The sequence below is a fragment of the Mugil cephalus genome, chromosome 6 (assembly GCF_022458985.1).
Source record: "Mugil cephalus isolate CIBA_MC_2020 chromosome 6, CIBA_Mcephalus_1.1, whole genome shotgun sequence".
Taxonomy (NCBI): Eukaryota; Metazoa; Chordata; class Actinopteri; order Mugiliformes; family Mugilidae; genus Mugil; species Mugil cephalus.
Window position 1 is genome coordinate 28,777,656 of NC_061775.1, and position 19,116 is coordinate 28,796,771.

Genomic DNA, 19,116 nt, shown 5'->3' on the forward strand with positions numbered 1-19,116 from the left:
GCTTCTGCCTTCTCTCTCTACGCCGCCGACGCTTCCTCCCTGCTGGGATGGTAATCCACGGCGCGCCGGGGGTCCTCGCTATGTCCCCCGGTATGTTGAACAAGCGTTGAAAATCAGCTGTAACATCTTGTTCATAGTGGGCTCCGATCGTCAGGAGATAGTCCCGACTGTATATGTTGTTTGTCCAACATGAAGAGTACGGAACACAAATCAACACGTACACTAACACCCAAACATAGCACCGACCGAGAGAGCAATGAGCCGCTGCAACTACATGCGCCGCCATCCCTGCACCTAAAAAAATATGACAAGTTGAAGTTTGAAGTTTACGGACTGGATGAAGGAGGCCTCACTTCAAAACCTAATTTGAGTGTGATTTGCCAGAGTCAGCTTCCAGCATTAATGGGACTGTACTCTGAGTCCGGTTTGTCTGTTAGAAGCAGATATACCTCTGCCTGTTGTCCTCGGGCTGCAGCAGAACCAATCGCTTTACTGGTTGCACCAGTGGATGTGTGTCAGCGCAGATGTAATGTTCAGGTGTAACGTCCCGGTGTAACATCCCGGTGTAACGTTCAGGTGTAACGTTCAGGTGTAACGTTCAGGTGTAATGTTCAGGTGTAACATACCGGTGTAACGTTCAGGTGTAACGTCCAGGTGTAACGTCCAGATGTAACGTCCAGGTGTAACGTCCAGGTGTAACGTCCAGGTGTAACGTCCAGATGTAACGTCCAGGTGTAACGTTCAGATGTAATGTTCAGGTGTAACGTCCCGGTGTAACGTCCCGGTGTAACGTCCCGGTGTAATGTTCAGGTGTGACGTCCAGGTGTAATGTTCAGGTGTAACATTCAGGTGTAACGTCCAGGTGTAATGTTCAGGTGTAACGTCCCGGTGTAACGTCCCGGTGTAATGTTCAGGTGTGACGTCCAGGTGTAATGTTCAGGTGTAACATTCAGGTGTAATGTTCAGGTGTGGTGTCCAGATGTAACGTCCTGGTGTAACGTTCAGGTGTGACATTCAGGTGTAACGTTCACGTGTAACGTTAAGAGGTAACGTTCAGATGTAACGTCCAGATGTGACGTTCAGGTGTGACGTTCAGGTGTAACATTCAGATGTAACATTCAGATGTAACGTTCAGGTGTAACGTCCCGGTGTAACGTTCAGGTGTAACGTTCAGGTGTAACGTCCCGGTGTAACGTCCCGGTGTAACGTTCAGGTGTAACGTTCAGGTGTAACGTCCCGGTGTAACGTTCAGGTGTAACATCCAGGTGTAATGTTCAGGTGTGACGTCCAGGTGTAATGTTCAGGTGTAACATTCAGGTGTAACGTCCAGGTGTAATGTTCAGGTGTAACGTCCCGGTGTAACGTCCCGGTGTAATGTTCAGGTGTGACGTCCAGGTGTAATGTTCAGGTGTAACATTCAGGTGTAATGTTCAGGTGTAGTGTCCAGATGTAACGTTCAGGTGTGACGTTCAGGTGTAACGTCCTGGTGTAACGTTCAGGTGTGACATTCAGGTGTAACGTTCACGTGTAACGTTAAGAGGTAACGTTCAGATGTAACGTCCAGATGTAACGTTCAGGTGTGACGTTCAGGTGTAACATTCAGATGTAACGTTCAGGTGTAACGTCCCGGTGTAACGTCCCGGTGTAACGTCCCGGTGTAACGTCCCGGTGTAACGTTCAGGTGTAACATCCAGGTGTTACACTAACACAACTGATGTCTCAGGTGTTTAAACTGAATGAATTAATTATTCAGTTAATTTATTAGTTTGTTCATTTTCTCAGGTCAGTTCTTCAGCCTCAGTTGGCCGACAGTCTTTCTTTCTTTCTTTCTTTCTTTCTCCCCCCCCCCTCCTCTCCTCGTCAGCGCGGCTGTTCCAGGGTTTAATTATGGGTCAGTGAGGAAGGGAAATAATTTGCGGCGGTGGAGGAGTCCAGCGTCAGGCTGACAGGCCCCGGGGCCTCGGACCGGGCACCAGGCCAGACGCCATGAAGTCACCGTGGGTAGAAAGGGCAGCAGTCAGAAAGGATCAGAGGCCCTGGACCCTGGCAGCGACGCTCTCCACCGACGAGAACACATGTGACAGACACACTTCAACTTCTGCTCAAGTTCTGAGGCCACGGCAAGGACACGCAACGGAGGACACACAACATCTGACCTGGACATACGTGTTGAGGACATGGGGACGGTTGTGGGACGTGAGGACGTGATGCAGGACGTCGTTGAGGATTCCTTCAGCTCCTGCAGAAACAATCAGATGCAGAGGTTCAGGTGATGAGGACGACAGATGGGAGACTTCTGAGTCCATCAGAGGACAGAGGACGTCTCTAGGACACGACAGGACAGACGAGACAGAAACAGATGAAAACATTTTTAATTATTTTAATCTTTTTAATCAAGTCTCATCTTCAAAGATCAGTAGAAAAGTTTCTGAAGGTTCAGAAACAACATGAAGCTCTGATCATTGGGACATCTGCTGAAAAACTCTCAGTCCTCCTCCTGCTCCTCCTCCTGCTCCTCCTCCTCCTCCTGCTCCTGCTCCTCTTCCAGATCAGGGATCACGCCTGGACTCTAGAGGAGGAGCAGGTCAAGTAGCAGGTGGAGGAAGAGCAAGAGGAGGAGGAGCAGGAGGAGCAGGAGGAGGAGTAGAATTCCCATATATTTCTATAAATATTCTGTCCCAGACACTTTGCTCTGTTCTTTAGGCGTTTACAGTTTTTTGTGACAAAATGATGCAGGTTAAAGGTTGAGAAATGTATTTAAATAATAAAGTAAATAATAAAGTAAATAATAGTGTAAATAATAAAGTGAGCAGCTGAACCATGAGGTCAGGTTTGGGTGTCAGTGCGTCTCCATGGTGACGGTGGGGAGGAGATCAGGTCCCTTCGTTTCTATTCTGCTGCTTTTATTCCACTGATTCTTATTGTGTAGACGTGACCACAGCAAATGTCTGACGTCTCCTCCTCCTCCTCCTCCTCCTCCTCTTCCTCCAGACTCCAACACATGCTCCAGTTGGTTCCCCCTTTGATCCCCCCCCCCCCAGCACCTCTGAGGGTCACACATATTAACCCCCTGTTTCCTGCACTGGGCCCTGGTTTGAAGTGAAATAGAGGGTGAAAGGATTTTCCGTCCGGGAGTGGGTGGGTGTGGGTGTGGGGGGGGGGGGGGGGGGGGGGGGTTAAAGAATGCTGCATGCTGGGAGTAGTTTTTTCTTGGTGCAGTCTAGTTCGGATGTGGAGGAGTCGCTGCGGGAGCTGCTCAGGTTGGGGGGGTGGAACAGCTGTTTTGTAGATTTGGAAGCAACAGTTTTTCCTCCAGACAGAAGCAGCAGAGACGTCGAGGCAGAAGAAAACCAACTAAACCTTTATCCTCCTTCAGCTCCTGCTTTGGTTTCAAGAACATTGGCTGGTCCTCAGCTTCTTCTTCTCTGGCCTCATTCAGAGGACGATGAGTTCAGGCACACAGGTACAGGACGGTTCGTTTTAGTCATTTTACCAGCAGCTTTGTGTACGCATGCATGTGTACTTTTATTTATGAGTTCTTATGTTCTATGTTCTGCTTGCTGGGTTCTGCTTGCTGTGTTCTGCTTGCTGGGTTCTGCTTGCTGTTGTCACCATGTCTAATGACGATGATGATGCTGTGAAGAACTGCTGCTGTAACACTACAACTTTTAAAGTTCAGCCCAGTTTGATCTATATGCAGCTTATTAACCTCCAGATGTTTCTCTTAGTTTTAGGTCAGAGAAGAACATGATGAAGTGTTTTCATTTAATGAACTGAACTATTAGAAAACATGGAATGAACAAGTGGACGTTTGTAAAGAAAAAGACGTGGAGTTTGTGTTTAGTTGCAGGTCTCCCATATGTTTTAAAGGATTAATAAAGTGTGTTGATGTTGACTGACTGGAGGCTCTGGAGCTCTTGTCCTGAAGCAGTGATCGATCATGGCGGCCGTCAGCGTGGTGCTGTTGGTGGCGCTGGCGTCCGTCCGCTGTGGGACCGTGAGCGCCGCCCTGGAGGTGACCAGAGGAGGCTGGGTCTCCGTCACAGAGGCAGAGCTGCAGATCAACGTGGAGCCGAGCTCCGACTGCAAAGTGGAGGTGGTGATGAACGAACCCATGACCCAGAGAGTGGGGAGGATGAGTCCACAGGTGAGGACCCGCTGCCTCAGTCCAGCTTATTCATTTACCACTGGCTGCAGGTACAACAACACATTTCACTCTGCACATGATGGATAAAACCATCTCATTTCATCTGTGTGTGCAGGTGTTTGACTGCAGCTTCACAGAGGATGAGGTCAAGTACGTCCATGATGGCAGTCCTCTGCTGGACGAGGACACGCTGATGCTCAGAGTCTACAGGTCAGTGAGGAGTCGTCCATAAAAACTCAAACAAGGACAACTGGACTCGTTCTGAAGCCTTCAGTCCTCTTATGTAATTTACCTGTGGTACTTTTCAACCCTTCACAGGACGCTCATTAAAATACTGGGAAACTCCTACAGTTTTATTATTGGACATCAGGACACTGTTTAAATGTTCCTGATGTTCCTGTGTTAAATCCAGATCCAGTCTCATGTCTGGTTCCTGGTCTCATATCTGGTTCCTGGTCTCATATCTGGTTCTGGTCTCATATCTGGTTCTGGTCTCATGTCTGGTTCCTGGTCTCATGTCTGGTTCCTGGTCTCATATCTGGTTCCTGGTCTCATATCTGGTTCTGGTCCTTAAACTAATATAAACATGTATTTGTCACATTAGAACATCAGAGCTGATTCAGACACTTGTCAACATCATCACATTAGAAACATTAGGACACTTGTTCTTCTTCATGGTTCCTGATAAACCAGTTCAGAGGGGGACCTTGTAGACCTTGTAGACCACATTAGACCCTGATTTGTATGTCATGTCTGTGTGGAGGTTCACGTCTCGGGACACCCGGGTGGAGACGCTGGTCCTGACGGTGCGGGTGGTGGCCTCGGACTCTGCTGTGGTGGAGCTGGGTAGCGTTCCTCTGGTGGTTCCTCAGTTCTTGGGTTTATCCAACGCCATCGATAGCAGCGTCCTCAACATCAGGGCCTCCTCAGACCTGCTCTGCACCATCAGACTGATGACCTCCGACACCAGCGTCCCTGCCGTGGGTCAGCTGGTCCGGGAGGAGGACCCGGCTCAGAGGAAGGGTACGTCACTAGCTGAGGCAGAACCAGAGTCAGATTCACCTAGAGGACGGAGTTAAACTGGACTGAGATCAGAAAGAAACAAATTCCACAACAATGACCATGAAACAACACAACTCGGAGTTCTGATAGGTTTAACATAACAAAAAGGCAGCATGACTTCACACATGATCTTAAATACCTCTCAGACTAAACCATGTCTAAGAGGCAAAGCCGGACAAGAAAACAAGCAAAACATGAAACTATAAATGTAAACGAAGAGGTTTAAAATGAAACCATTTAAGTATAATAACTTCAAAACAAATGGTTTCATCTAAAAATTAATGTCACTCAGCCTAACAGAAAAAAACAGAAGAAATCAACCCCCTCTAAATCCTGATGCACATGAGACATTCAGGAGCTCCAGCTCCAACCAGGAAACCTCCAAGAGACAGAGAGGACGAGTAGAAATCAAACCAATGACACAAACATTTAACTAGACAGGATCCACGTTCAGGTTAGAAACACAGAGAAATGTTCTAAACAGGAGTAAATGACAAAGAGCTGAGCTGACAGGAGATGAGGCATATTTTAGAACCTGTTCAATACTTCAACACTATGACAACACAGATGAATCAGCATCTCTCTCAGTTATTAGAAACTAAAGCTTCACTGGTACCTAATGAAGTGGCATAATCCATCCTAAAGTTACCAGAGGTGAGATGGGCCGTAAAGCAGATTTCCATGATTAGAAAGGAGTCAGTTTTAGTTAGTTGGTCTATTCTGAAACTTATTTTCTGTTTTTGTTTCGACAGTTAAAGGGATAAATTTCTGTTTTAGTTTAGTTTTAACTGTGACGTATTGAAAGGACTCGTCTCCTTCAGGCCGACAGGCAGCACGTCTCTGTCCTGGAAACAAACCGTGTCTTCACCACACCTCCGAGGTTCGCTTCCTGAAAACCAGCTGCCACGACTTCCTGAGCTCAGGCCTGAAGTACCAGCACCTCAGTCCCCCGTCCCCAGAGATCGACTACGTCCCCATCAGGGTGGAGCTGAGGGACCAGGTCTCCAGGGTCCTGCTGGAGGTACATGACCACAACACCCAACACGACAAGTCACACTTCATTTCTAAAGCTCATTTAAAAACAACCTCATTGAACCAAAGTGCTGAACAATAGAAACCAGGGGGGTCACATTCACCAGTAACACAACAATCAACACAACGACAACTCCAGATGTTTCTCTAAGTGTTAGGTCAGAGAAGAACATTATGAAGTGTTTTCATTTAATGAACTGAACTATTAGACCAGACACAGACGCACACAGATTAGATGAGACGGAGACCCGTAAAGATCTACATCCACAAAGACGTTCCATGTCTCACTGTCATGTTCTGTCCACAAGTCTAAACCTAAACTGTGTGAACTCGAGAAACACCTGATACTTTTATTAGAAAAACTGTAGTTAATGTCTTGAAAGTAAGATTTGCACTTTTAAATGATGCAGATTTGAATGAATCAACAGTATATAACACCTATAAATATGAGCTGAAAAAGAACCTCAAATAAAACAAAATAGAACGGAGTTCTAATAAAATCCGAGACATCCAGCTCTGGACTAAAGCCACAGACAAGAACTGGTTTCAGCAAAGATTTAAACTGCTCCAAACTCTGGAGGCTTTTATATAAAAGGGTGGACTGGTTGTGGGTTTGGGGGCCTCCACCTAAAAGACTCCATCAGCCCTGGTGGTGATCCTGGATGTAAGGAGGATGGCGGAGTATGTGGACATGCTCATAGGAAGCAGAGCAGAGAAAAGCTGTGACAGAACTCGGCTGATAACGTGCAGATTGTGACACGTTGGATGAGGCGACGTTAGCGTCTGCCGGTTTATTGGCAGCTCCGAGGTGACATCCCACTTTGAGCTGGTGGAGGTGGAAGGATGTGAAGGTTCAGCTGAATCCCTTCGACGCTTGGTGCTAACGGCGTCTTCCTTCCAGAGACCTGTCACTTCTAACACGTCTCATGTGTTGATTTGAACCTGGACGAGGCCCAAACAGGAACTGCAGCAGTGACAGGTCTTTGTTTGTTGTCACCAGGCGGAGTCTCTGTGGATCCCGGTTCTGATCCATGGCGCCATGCAGAACCAGCCTCCTCAGGCTGCCTTCATGGCCTCCTTCATCCTGGAGGTGGACCAGTTTGTCCTGACGCCGCTCACCACCGCCGCCCTGGACGCCCAGGACCCCGAGACGCCCCAGGAGAGACTGATCTTCAATGTGACCGCCCCCCCCACTGAGGGCTACATCACCCACCTGGACGACCACACCAAGCCCATCCGGTCCTTCACCTGGCTGGACCTCAACGACATGAAGGTGGCCTACCAGCCCCCCAACAGCAGCCGGGCTCAGCGCACCAACTACAAGGTACTGGATGCTACGCTAATGCTAACTGGGTTAACCCTCTACAGGAACCAGGAACCATGTGTGGTAACGTTGTTCCTGGTTCCTCTCAGTGAGGTTTATTGTCATGTGGTTTTCCTTGAGCCAATCAGAGAAGATCCAGGAAACATCCTCAGGTCTAATCAGGGTCTAATGTGGTCTACAAGGTCCCCCCTCTGATCTGGTTTATCAGGAACCATGAAGAAGAACAAGTGTCCTAATGTTTCTAATGTGAGGATGTTGACAAGTGTCTGAAACAGCTCTGATGTTCTAATGTGACAAATACATGTTTACATTAGTTTAAGGACCAGGAACCAGACATGAGACCAGGAACCAGATATGAGACATTCATTTATCTGGATTTAACTTTTCAGTAAAAGTCTGTGAACTGGATTATAAAGCTGTCCTCTGTCCTCCTGTCCCCGTTTGTCCTCTGTCCTCCTGTCCCTGTTTGTCCTCTATCCTCCTGTCCCTGTCTCTAATGTGAGGTGGAGGTCCAGGCTGTGGACGGGTTCTTCATGACCAGCCCCCCCATCATGGTCCACATCTCCATCAGGGCGTCTGAAACCAATGCCCCCAGGGTCTCGTGGAACATGGGTATGTGTCCTAAGAGGTCAGAACCGGATCAGAATCAGGTCTGAGGTCTGACCCCATGTCCTCCTGTCTCAGGTCTGGACCTGCTTGAGGGTCAGTCTAGACCAATCACATGGGAGGAGCTTCAGGTGGTGGACAAGGACAACGTGGAGGACGTTCAGCTGGTGGCGGTGGACGGACCTCAACACGGACGCCTCAGGATCAGAGGTCAGTGGTCCCCCTCCTCCTCCTGCACCTCCTCCTACCCCCACCCCCACCCTACATGGGGACATATGTCCATCGTGTGTTTGTTAATCAGGGGTGAGAAGGGGGCGGGGCCTGTTACCCTGGGGCTCCACCCAGTCTGTCCCTTCCAGTCCGGTGACCTCAGAGTCCTAGTGTGTTGGAGCAGATTGTTGAGGCTTCTGTGGTTTCATGGATGGTGAACATGGAGCAGATGCTCCGTCCTCAGACCCGTCTCTAGCTACCAGCTCCCAGACTGGACGGGTGGACTGAGACCAAGGCCCCAGGAACTGGTCCTGATTCAGTTAAGTTCGGTTCAGTTTCTAAGTCTCCGGACTCTTCACAAAATCTGGTCTGAAACCTCCAGAGCAGGAAAACCCCCTTTAACAGGACGATACCTGGACCAGAACCAGAGCCAGATCATGTAGAGGGACCAACCTGACTAAAAGAGAGAGAAGAGATGAGCATCCCTCTGACTAAAGCATCCATGTAGAACCTGATGCTGGCCCAGAGACCAGATGTTGGTCTACTGTACGTGAGTTTTTAAATGCTGGACTCTGTCCATCATGGAGCTTTAAGACTCAACACGAAGATCAAAGATCTTCTAGTCCAGGGGCCACGTTCAGACCAGACCAGTAACACAACATGATAATAAACTATAAATAACAACAACTACACACTTTACACAGCATTAGTTTAAGTTCAAAGAGGAACGAGGAGATTAGACAATGTTTAGATTTAATTAAATATCCTTAAATATCTGAATAATAATCAGTTTAATCTGGACTCAGGTCTGTCTGGTCCTGGTTCTGTCAGGTCCTGGTTCTGTCTGGTTCTGTCTGGTCCCGGTCTAGTGATCAGTTGTTCCTGTATAAATAACACGCGAGTCATTGTTTATTCATGATACAAATATACATAAATAGCAGCACTGTGAGGAATATATGGACAAAACAGAAATATAAAGAGAGGTGGTGATTAAATGACTGAAAGAGGTAAATAGTCAGTGATAATTAGACGTTTGTGCCAAAAGCAGATTTATTAGTGCAAAAATAACTAAAACACAAAACGTAAAGTGTAAAAATCAAAGCCTGTGGGGTGTAGGATGCAGCAACAACATCATCTAGAGCTCTTTGACGAGTGCGACATGGCCCAGAAAGACGCCAGCACATGTCCACAAATACCACAAATACCACAAATACCACAAATACCACACAACAGCAACAGCAACAGTCCTGATATAAACATTAAACTTGGTTCTGGTCTCAGTTTGTTGGAGGCAGATGAAACTTTCGTCCTCCCTCCTCCACCTGCTCCTCCATCCTTTCATGTCGTCCGGTCTCGGGTGGCGCTCAGTCTCGTGGGGGGGTGGTTTCTGGCTCCAGTGCCTTCAGCCAAATGGACGGCTGCCTGTCCCACACACATCGTCCCACGTCCCGCCTCGCCCTTTATGGGCCGGTTGCCCAACGCCACCTTTGGGCCCAATTACCGAGTAGTTTCGGTGGCTTGGACCGGGCGCCCGTTCCCCTCGGTGAAGTTGCTAATGAGGTTCGGCCGCTCGTCTCTCAATCTGTCTGCTGACCTTGGCCTTCTGTCTCCGTCTCCGTCTCTGTCTCTGGTGCTGGCAGGGAGGCAGGAAGCCCCCGTCCTGGCATCCGAGCGGCCGCCGGGACGGACGCCATGTTTTTACCCCACCAGCGCCGCGCTCTGCCTCCAGGCGCCAACACCACTTGTTATTTCTCAGCGACAATGGAGGAAAACAGCGCACGTGTCGGTAATTGAATCAAAGTGCAAAAGGTTCTGGCTGGAAAGCTCGTCCTCAACAACACGGTCACATGACGCTCGCCTGCTAGCGTTGGCGTGTTGGACGGGACGACAGATGGACACGGTCCACGTTTCACAAATGTAGGACACTAAACATTCTCAGCTTTTTTTAAATGTTCTTGTGCAGTTTTTACAACTACACAACTCACAAACAGACATGAAAGGAGATGAGCAGCAGAAGAAGGAGAAAAGGGAAGGAAGCGGTTTAAGGACGAGGTTCAGCCTCATGGTCAGGAGAACTGGTCCAGAAGACACGAGACCAGAATGAGACCAGTGGACCCAGGAGACCAGATCAATGAGGAGTCAATGAGGAGAGGGGACGGGTTCAGTCCTGGTTCAGTTCTGGTTCGGTCCTGGTTCAGTTCTGGTTCAGTCCTGGTTCAGGACGTTACAATGAAGATGGGACCAGATGAAAACCAGCGGTGAAAAGTATTTTTGGTGGGGCTGATGTGACAGGACATTTCTCTGCCCAGTCCATCACATTAGAATTACAGTCTAACAACACGTCAACAATAATGATTTAAATCAGAATCAGAATCAGACAAAACTTTATTTATCCCAGACGGGCAATTAGGAGGACGAAGAGCAGCACATAAAATAAGAGCAAGAGAATAATAATAATAATAATAATAATAATTATAATAAAAATTGCAAAAGTGGGAAGAAAAACAAAAACAAAGACCAAACAAAACATATATATATACAAAAAATATATATATTAAAGTGACACTGTAGTTAAAGTGTCATAGTAGTATTGCACAGGAGGACATGTGATATTGCACTTGAGTGTGACACAGGAGGACTGAAGTTATTGTGCCGTGGTATAGTTCTTAGAGTTCAGGAGGAGAATAATGTTGGGAACAGAGGTTGTTCTCCTCCTCTGGGTCTTAGAGGCCGGACAGAGGAACCTCCCTCAAACACTGGGAACAGATCACGACTCACCTGCTGCTCGTAAACAGAGCTCAGTCAACAAGGAGTCCAAGAATCTTAGAACACACCTCACAATGTTATGTTAATGTTATGTTAATGTTATGTTAATCTCCTTTTCAAAATCACCACTATTTACAACTGTATAAGACTCCATCCCTGCTTTATGAAGGTTATCAAGGGTTTCAAACACAGGACAATATTGTAGTTCTTCAGAGAACTTTACAGGAAGGCTATGAACCCCTGAATCTATTCAAATCAACGTGAGTGAGTGAGTGAGTGAGTGAGTGAGTGAGTGAGTGAGTGAGTGAGTGAGTGAGTGAGTGAGTGAGTGAGTGAGTGAGTGAGTGAGTGAGTGAGTGAGTGAGTGAGTGAGGTTTGCTTGTGTTTCTAAGGTGAGTATAATCTGAGCGAGTGGATGGATGGTTCTTATAGTTCTTAGTGGCACGTTTCCACTGACCCTGGTGTTCTTCTCACCTCTCCACTGTGTCTCTTACCGCAGCGCTGTGTCCGTCATCCAGCTACGCTGCTATGCTAAGCTAGCACAGCTAGCTTGATGCAATTTTCCATATGAACTCTTGATTGTTCATGTTCTTGATGCATTTGGAGAAGTGCTTTCAGTCGGTTTGTCCCGGCCGTGTCCACGTTAAGTCGCACTTTTCATTTAGAAAAAGGATACAGCGAAGACATAACTGTGCATTGGCTCTTACACAGCCTGTAAAAAAACTCCGGTTATAGGAGGGATCAGCTGGATCCACTGGATCAGGCTTAACACGGATTTTCTCCATCGTCCGTCTTACAAACGGGAAGATCAGTAAGAATCTCACCGAATGTGGAGGAAGCCACTGATCGATGGTTGAGTTCTGCATCACTCCTCTGACTGTCTGACTGACTGAGTGAGTGAGTGACTGACTGACTGTCTGAGTGAGTGAGTGAGTGACTGACTGACTGACTGACAGTTTCTGTTTCTGGGTCGATATTTTCAGCCCCAGGGCCGTGACATGACCTGTCTGTGAAAATTCACTGGTGAATTAATGTCAGTTGGTGAAAATGTGATTTATATGAATCATATTGCATCTAAGCACATGCACTGGTGGGTAAAAATGGAATATATAAAAATATATGTTGATATCTATGTTTTATATGTGTCGTTCTTCTCCATGAGTCTGATGCCGTCGGCCATGTTTGTCGCCTCCAGGTGGGGGGGCGTTCATGTTTCGGGTGCGGGACCTGAAGGAGGGCGTGGTCGTCTACCATCACTCTGACAGCGACTCCACCCGCGACCACATCGTCTTCCGCATCAGTGACGGTCGCCACAGCATCCGCCACAAGTTCCCCATCAACATCCTCCCCAAAGACGACTCGCCGCCGTTCCTCATCAACAACGTGGCCGTGGAGGTGCAGGAGGGCGGCGCCGTGCGGCTCCAGGAGTACATGCTGCTGGCCTCCGACCTGGACTCCAGCGATGACTACATCCTGTACCGGACCGTCTCCGCCCCCCGGGCCGGGCAGCTGGTCAGGAAGACCTCGGTCCAGGAGAAGGGTGAGGACGGTTCAGAACCTCAGCCTGTAGAACCAGAGGGAGGCGGCCATGATGGCGTCCTCTGAGAATGTTTCCTTGATCTTCTCTGATTGGCTAAATGAAAACCACATGCTTCTGAACCGCACTGAGGTCCTGGTTCTGTCTGGTCCTGGTTCTGTCTGGTCCTGGTCTCAGCGTTGTGTGTTCTGTTCACTTCTCTGAATAAACCAGTGGATAAATTAGAGACAGGAGTTCTTGTCATTGATAAACCGAGGCCGGGTTAGACCAGGACCTCTGGTGGTCCTCTTTTGGCCCGCGGGCCATGTGTTTGACATCTGTGTACTAAATGAAACTAGCCGACCTCAGGTTAAACGTTAGCAAGCTATGTTAGCATTCAGTGTGAATCCATGATGGAGCTGTATTTTTCTCGCCCAGGACGTCCCGTGGACAGTTTCCTGCAGAGAGACCTGGTCCAGGGTCAGATCTACTACCAGCACTCGGGGGACGAGCAGTTCGAGGACTCCTTCGACGTGACGCTGTCCGACAGCCACCAGCCGCCCAACCTCTCCCAGACTTATGTGAGTCGCATCGGATCAGAGCTGAGTCTGAGGGTTACGAGGCGTCTCTGAACCGTCCTCTCGTCCCTGTGTGCAGACGGTGGTGGTCCACGTCTTCCCGGTGAAGGACCAGCTGCCGGTGGAGGTTCCAGGCACCGTGAGGTCTCTGACGGTGAAGGAGACCGAGGTGGTCTACATCACCCAGACTCACCTCCACTTCACAGACCCAGAGAATCCTGACGCCGACCTGACCTACGCCATCACGCAGCCCTGCTTCAGCCAGATGCTTCCTGGGTAAGGACTCAGAACCAGAACCAGAACCAGACCCGCCTCCAGAGGCTCAGAACAACACCAGCACAGGTCTGTCAAAGGTTTCCTGAGTCGGAATCATCTCCCAGTCATTCACTGCTTCTATAATCAGGGAAAATCAGTTATTATTAAATTAAATTAAATTATTAATCAGTTATTAATTTTACAATCAGGGACTCTGCTAGCACTTGGGCTAACGTGGCTAACAGCAGGAGACACCCAAAACTCAAAAGAATCATGACATGGCAAAAGATCACGGCTTGAAGACTTTAACGACGCAACAAGGAGCGAAGGGAAAAGCAGGAGGGCTCAGGTGAAACAGATCAGGGCAATAAGCAGGTGAGACCAATTAACAATCAAGAGACAACGAGGCTCAAGACAGGAAACCTGGAAACTTGACAAAATAAAACAGTAAACTTCTAAACATGATCACAAAATAAAGGACAGACATAGAACCTTGACAGAAACAAGGAAGCTCGGCTTTAGCTTAGCACCAAGACTTTGTGAGACTGAATGTTTTTCTGTGAACTTTCAGACTGATGGACGCTGGACGTCTGTTCTACACCGACAGCACCAATGCCATGAAGAAAGACCACATGGTTCCGGTGCTGAAGTCCTTCACTCAGGTGTGTGGATCCTCATGGTCCATGGACCAGTAGGGGGCAGCAGCTGGCAGGGGTTTGGTGGATGTTGATCTGACTTGTCCTCTGTCCTCTGTCCTCTAGAACGCCATCAACCACATGAAAGTGGCCTTCATGCCTCCTGTGGAGGACATCGGTCTTGAGCCTCTGTTGGTCCAGTTCATATTCTCCGTCAGTGACCACCACGGAGGCACCGTCTCCGGCCTCCGCTTCAACATCACCATCACCCCGGTGGACGACCAGGCTCCAGAGGTCAGAGGTCACACTGCTTCCATGTTCACTTTCCTTGTGTCTTTGGAGGGGGGTGGTCTGCCAAAGGGAAAGAATGGGACCTGGACCAGAGGCAACAATAGGATAACAAGACAAAAACAGAAACAAGACAAACCTCACAGTGGTGGAACCTCTATGTGAAGGGGGTCAGACTCAGTCCAGATCAGGGGCCACATTCAGACCAGTTTGATGTAAAAGGGGGTCAGACCAGAAACACGACACAGTAACTTTTAAATGAACAACAGAACGTTTCTAAAGGCAGAGAAGGTTCATGTGATCATGTCTTCATTTGATCATGTGATCATGTGATAAACTGGGCCATCGCTCATTAACAGCGTTGGTGTTATAGTTGTAGCAACACAACATAAACACGAAGACTTTACACTTTACACAACAAACAATAACAAACACAGTAAAACATTTTGACCCACAATTACTAAACGATCAATGGACCAAGAACCCAGAGTCCAGGTCCAGGTCCAGGTCCAGGTCCAGGTCCAGGATTGAGTCCCTTTGAGTACATGGTTTAGTCTTGTTGGTTCCTGTTTAGTTCCAGGTCTCGGTGTGGACCAGCGTGGACCCTGTGGGGGGCCTCTTTTAGGCCGCGGGCCGGAGGTTTGACCCCTGTGATGTTTGTGGTTCTCAGGTCTTCACCAACCCTCTGCGGGTGGAGGAGGGCGGAGGCTCCTTTGTGACTGAGGAGCACCTCCTGGTCCGGGACCGGGACACTCGGGAGGAGGCGCTGAAGGTGGAGGTCCAGAGGACGCCCCCCCATGGTAGACTGGAGCTACAGGGACGGACTCTGCTGGAGGGGGACTCCTTCACCCTACAGGACCTCAGAGGACTCCGGCTCAGGTCAGACCTGGACCCAGACTGGACCTGGTCCCGGTCCTGGACCTGGACCTGGACCTGGACCTGGACCTGGTCCTGGTCCTGGTCCTGGTTCTGGTCTGGCTCCTCCTGTGTTTCTATTTGAAGTCTGAGTCCATGTCTTGAAGCAGGGTCTGCTGAAGGGACTGGTCCTGGTCCTGGTCCTGGTCCTGGTCCTGGTCCTGGTCTTGGTCCTGGTCCTGGTCCTGGTCTTGGTCCTGGTCTTGGTCCTGGTTTACTGTGGCTCTGATGTTTCAGGTACCTCCATGATGACTCTGAGACCCTGGAGGACCAGACCAGTCTGAGGGCGACCGACGGTCTGAACTCTGCTGACCTGGTTCTGCTCATTCAGGTGAATCCACCGACACCAGGTCCAGACTGGCTCCAAAGAACAAAGTCCAAACTGTTGGTCCTCCTCAGGTCCTACCGATGAACGACGAACCCCCCCAGCTGGGCCCGGGTCTGCGGGGGGAGCTGAGCTGTGAGGAGGGGGGACGGGTCCAGGTGACGGTGGACTACCTGTCGGCCACGGACCGGGACAGCGACGACTCTGGTCTGACCTACATGCTGGCCCGGCGTCCAGGCCGAGGGGACCTGCAGAGAGCTGGACTGGTGGTGGACAAGTTCTCCCAGCTGGACCTGCTGCAGGGACACGTCTACTACGTCCACACAGGTGGTCCAGGTCCAGGTCTAGGACCGGGGTCCAGACCATTGGACCGGTTCTGATAAATTATTTAAATGATGTAAAGGAACAAACACCAACATGTGATTCTTGTGGGTGTTTTCATGGTGGGACAGGGGGGCGTTGGGAAGGGGGGACGAGGGGACGGGGGGGTCTCTGACTCTTCAATGACCTCAGTCTGGACGTCTCCTGTCCAGGTGGGGAGATCGGACCTGAGCCGGTGTTGGACACTGTGACCCTGATCGTGTCGGATGGTGAGGTCGGAGCAGAGGACGGCTGTTGCCACGGAGACGCCCCGCCCCCCCCTGTTCCCCTCCACGGCACACTTCCTGTTTACGACCTGAACGTCACGGTTCTACCCGTCAACAACAGGGTTCCCTCCATCCGCCTGGGTAGGACTCACCACCAGGTCTAACCCGGGTTTAACCGGGTTTAACTGGGTTAAACTGGGTCTAACCAGGTCTAACCGGGTCTAACTGGGTCTAACCGGGATTAACCAGGTCTTACCAGGTCTAACCGCGTCTAACCGGGTTTAACTGGGTCTAACCGGGTCTAACTGGGTCTAACTGGGTCTAACCAGGTCTAACCAGGTGTAACCGGGTCTAACCAGGTCTAACTGGGTCTAACTGGGTCTAACCGCATATAACTGGGTCTAACCGGGTCTAACTGGGTTTAACTGGGTCTAACCGGGTCTAACGGGGTCTAACAGGGTCTAACAGGGTCTAACCGGGTCTCACGGGGTCTAACCGGGTCTAACGGGGGTTTAACCAGGTCTAACAAGGTCTAACAAGGTCTAACTGGGTCTCATGTGGTCTCACGGGGTCTAACCGGATCTAACCAGGTCTAATGGGGTCTAACGGGGTCTAACCAGGTCTGACCAGGTCTAACGGGGTCTAACCGGGTCTAACCGGGTCTGAATACTATATTTAATTAGTCTCTGTAAAGCAGGTGATGTTGTTACCAGGGCATTTTATTTACATATAGAATGAAATTTCATTTAATTACTTTTAGTTTTTCTGGAGTTTTCTGTTACTGGAGCCTCTGGATCTGACTCCACCTTCACTTTCTCGGGACAAAGGTCCGACAGGAAGAGGCCGAGTTGTTCATGTTCATATTTTCATACTACGAGCTGAGCAACATGGAGCTGAACCCGAGCCGAGGCCTAACGAAGCTAACGAGGCTCATTGTCTGCTGCCTAGATTAGAATGAAGTGTGGACACGAGACAATGAGCCAAACAAAAGAAGCGAAGCTCTTCTCCACAATCGCTGGGCGCTAGCTGCCTCGCTAGCTGGATTAGCGGCTGGCTGGACTCTAATCCCTCATTCATCGGTTTGTTGGTGTCGGTTGGTCTAATTAATTAACGCTGATGAAAGACGCAGAGATGCAGCTTTACCTCGATGCCGGTTTATCAGCGACATCCAGGACTGGCCCTCATTAACACGTTCACACTCATTCACACTCATTCACACATCCAGACTGAGAGCAGGAGCTGCCAGCTTCACACTGATCCTCTGCACAGCCTGCAGCTTTATCTGCAGTTTCTCACAACAAGTACACAACTTACAAACACAGACACAAAAAGAAATGTCACCCCACCCAACTGAAAGACACAACAGCAAATAAACAGAGAGACAGACGCTTCTCATCGTGTTCTGGGTGTTTGTGATCGTGTTATAAGTAACTATCTGGTAGAACTAGATCTACGCCACATGTCATGAAGGCTCCTCCCTCCATCCAGACCAGTGAGTCCAGGTGTTCCAGTCCCTTCCATGTCCAGGTGTGTGATGGACACCTGGACATGGACTGCACAAACAAACATTAGTGAACGGATGGGGGGGGGGGCTGTGACAGGACGCCACCTTAGCAACAAGTCCAGTCTCCGCTAAATATCCCACAGTCACCGGCCACTGGTTTTAGAACAGAGTGGAAGACGCCTCATCATAGTCCATAGATGGACAAGTCTATCTATCTATCTAGAAGACGTCACATTAAACCCTGGACATTAACATATTATGAGTGTGCATCACTACAGGGAAAAGCTTCTATGAAGCTTCTCCTCTAGAAGACGCAGATGAAGTTTAAGGCAGAAAAGATCGTGTCTCTACTTTTAGTCTCATTGACCAAATATGTGCTTGTCGTCCAGGTGAGTCCGTGCTGGTGGTGGAGGAGGGGTCCTCGGTCCCTCTGAGTGGGGGGGTCCTTGGCGCTTCAGACCCAGACAGCCCCCCCGATCAGCTGACCTTTCACCTGGAGACTCCGCCTCTTCACGGCTTCCTGGAGAACACGCTGCCCCCGGTGGGCTCTGAGAAAAGTAGCCGGGGAATCCCACTCGGTCAGTGTGTAGTTCCTGTGTGTGTGTGTGTGTGTGTGTGTGTGTGTGTGTGTGTGTGTGTTCCTGTGTGTGTGTGTGTGTGTGTGTGTGGTTCCTGTGTGTGTGTGTGTGTGTGTGTGTGTCTGTGTGTCTGTGTGTGTAGTTCCTTTTTGCTCCAACTCTGGACTCCATCTTTACCCAGAATCCTTCAGTCTCGCCCATCTGACCTCCGGCTTCATCAACTACGTCCAATCAGAGCACAGAGGGGCGGAGCCAACGGTGGACCAGCTGTCCATCAGTGTGAGTGACGGGCTGCATAGCTCCGCCCCCGTCCCCATCTACATCATCATCAGTCCGACCAATGATGAGCCACCGTCGCTGCTTCTCGCCAACTTCACGGTGAGTGAGCTCAGCGTCCGGATTGGTCTGGTTTAGTAACCGTGGTAACCGACCACAGGGGGGCGCCGTTCAGTCTCTGCTGCTATGAGACAATAATTAATCAATTAATGCTAATCATTACAAATGATCACAAATAAATACTGATTATCGCTTATTAATAAATCAATACTGATCAATACCTTTCATTCTAATTACATGATTCACATTAATAGAATTTATGGTCTGGGTGAATCCTCCGCTCTGATTGGCTGAGGGGTGGACATTAAAAGGGATGATGGACGCCCATAAAGACGTTCCGGTCAAATGACCTGATGACAGCTGTAAATCACTGCGCTGGCTCAAACGCTTTGGTAACCGTGGCAACAGAGACACAGACTCTGTCCAGTCGCCCAAGGACGGAGGAGAAGACG

General features: G+C 49.3%; 1 protein-coding gene across 1 annotated transcript in view; it reads left to right on the forward strand.

Annotated features, from left to right (window-relative positions):
• The first annotated feature begins 3,230 nt into the window (after positions 1 to 3,230).
• frem1b (Fras1 related extracellular matrix 1b) overlaps positions 3,231 to 19,116 on the forward strand; it is a 33,606-nt gene continuing 17,720 nt past the window's right edge. The window contains exons 1-19 of the mRNA XM_047586107.1: positions 3,231 to 3,463; positions 3,906 to 4,147; positions 4,263 to 4,357; positions 4,911 to 5,170; positions 6,031 to 6,230; positions 7,242 to 7,565; positions 8,069 to 8,177; positions 8,250 to 8,381; positions 12,343 to 12,687; positions 13,102 to 13,244; positions 13,321 to 13,517; positions 14,068 to 14,158; positions 14,258 to 14,425; positions 15,090 to 15,298; positions 15,572 to 15,665; positions 15,734 to 15,986; positions 16,193 to 16,387; positions 18,140 to 18,328; positions 18,510 to 18,706. Of these exons, the coding sequence (XP_047442063.1) occupies positions 3,941 to 4,147; positions 4,263 to 4,357; positions 4,911 to 5,170; positions 6,031 to 6,230; positions 7,242 to 7,565; positions 8,069 to 8,177; positions 8,250 to 8,381; positions 12,343 to 12,687; positions 13,102 to 13,244; positions 13,321 to 13,517; positions 14,068 to 14,158; positions 14,258 to 14,425; positions 15,090 to 15,298; positions 15,572 to 15,665; positions 15,734 to 15,986; positions 16,193 to 16,387; positions 18,140 to 18,328; positions 18,510 to 18,706 (3,408 nt within the window). The 5' untranslated portion in view covers positions 3,231 to 3,463; positions 3,906 to 3,940. The remainder of the gene's footprint in view (positions 3,464 to 3,905; positions 4,148 to 4,262; positions 4,358 to 4,910; positions 5,171 to 6,030; positions 6,231 to 7,241; positions 7,566 to 8,068; positions 8,178 to 8,249; positions 8,382 to 12,342; positions 12,688 to 13,101; positions 13,245 to 13,320; positions 13,518 to 14,067; positions 14,159 to 14,257; positions 14,426 to 15,089; positions 15,299 to 15,571; positions 15,666 to 15,733; positions 15,987 to 16,192; positions 16,388 to 18,139; positions 18,329 to 18,509; positions 18,707 to 19,116) is intronic.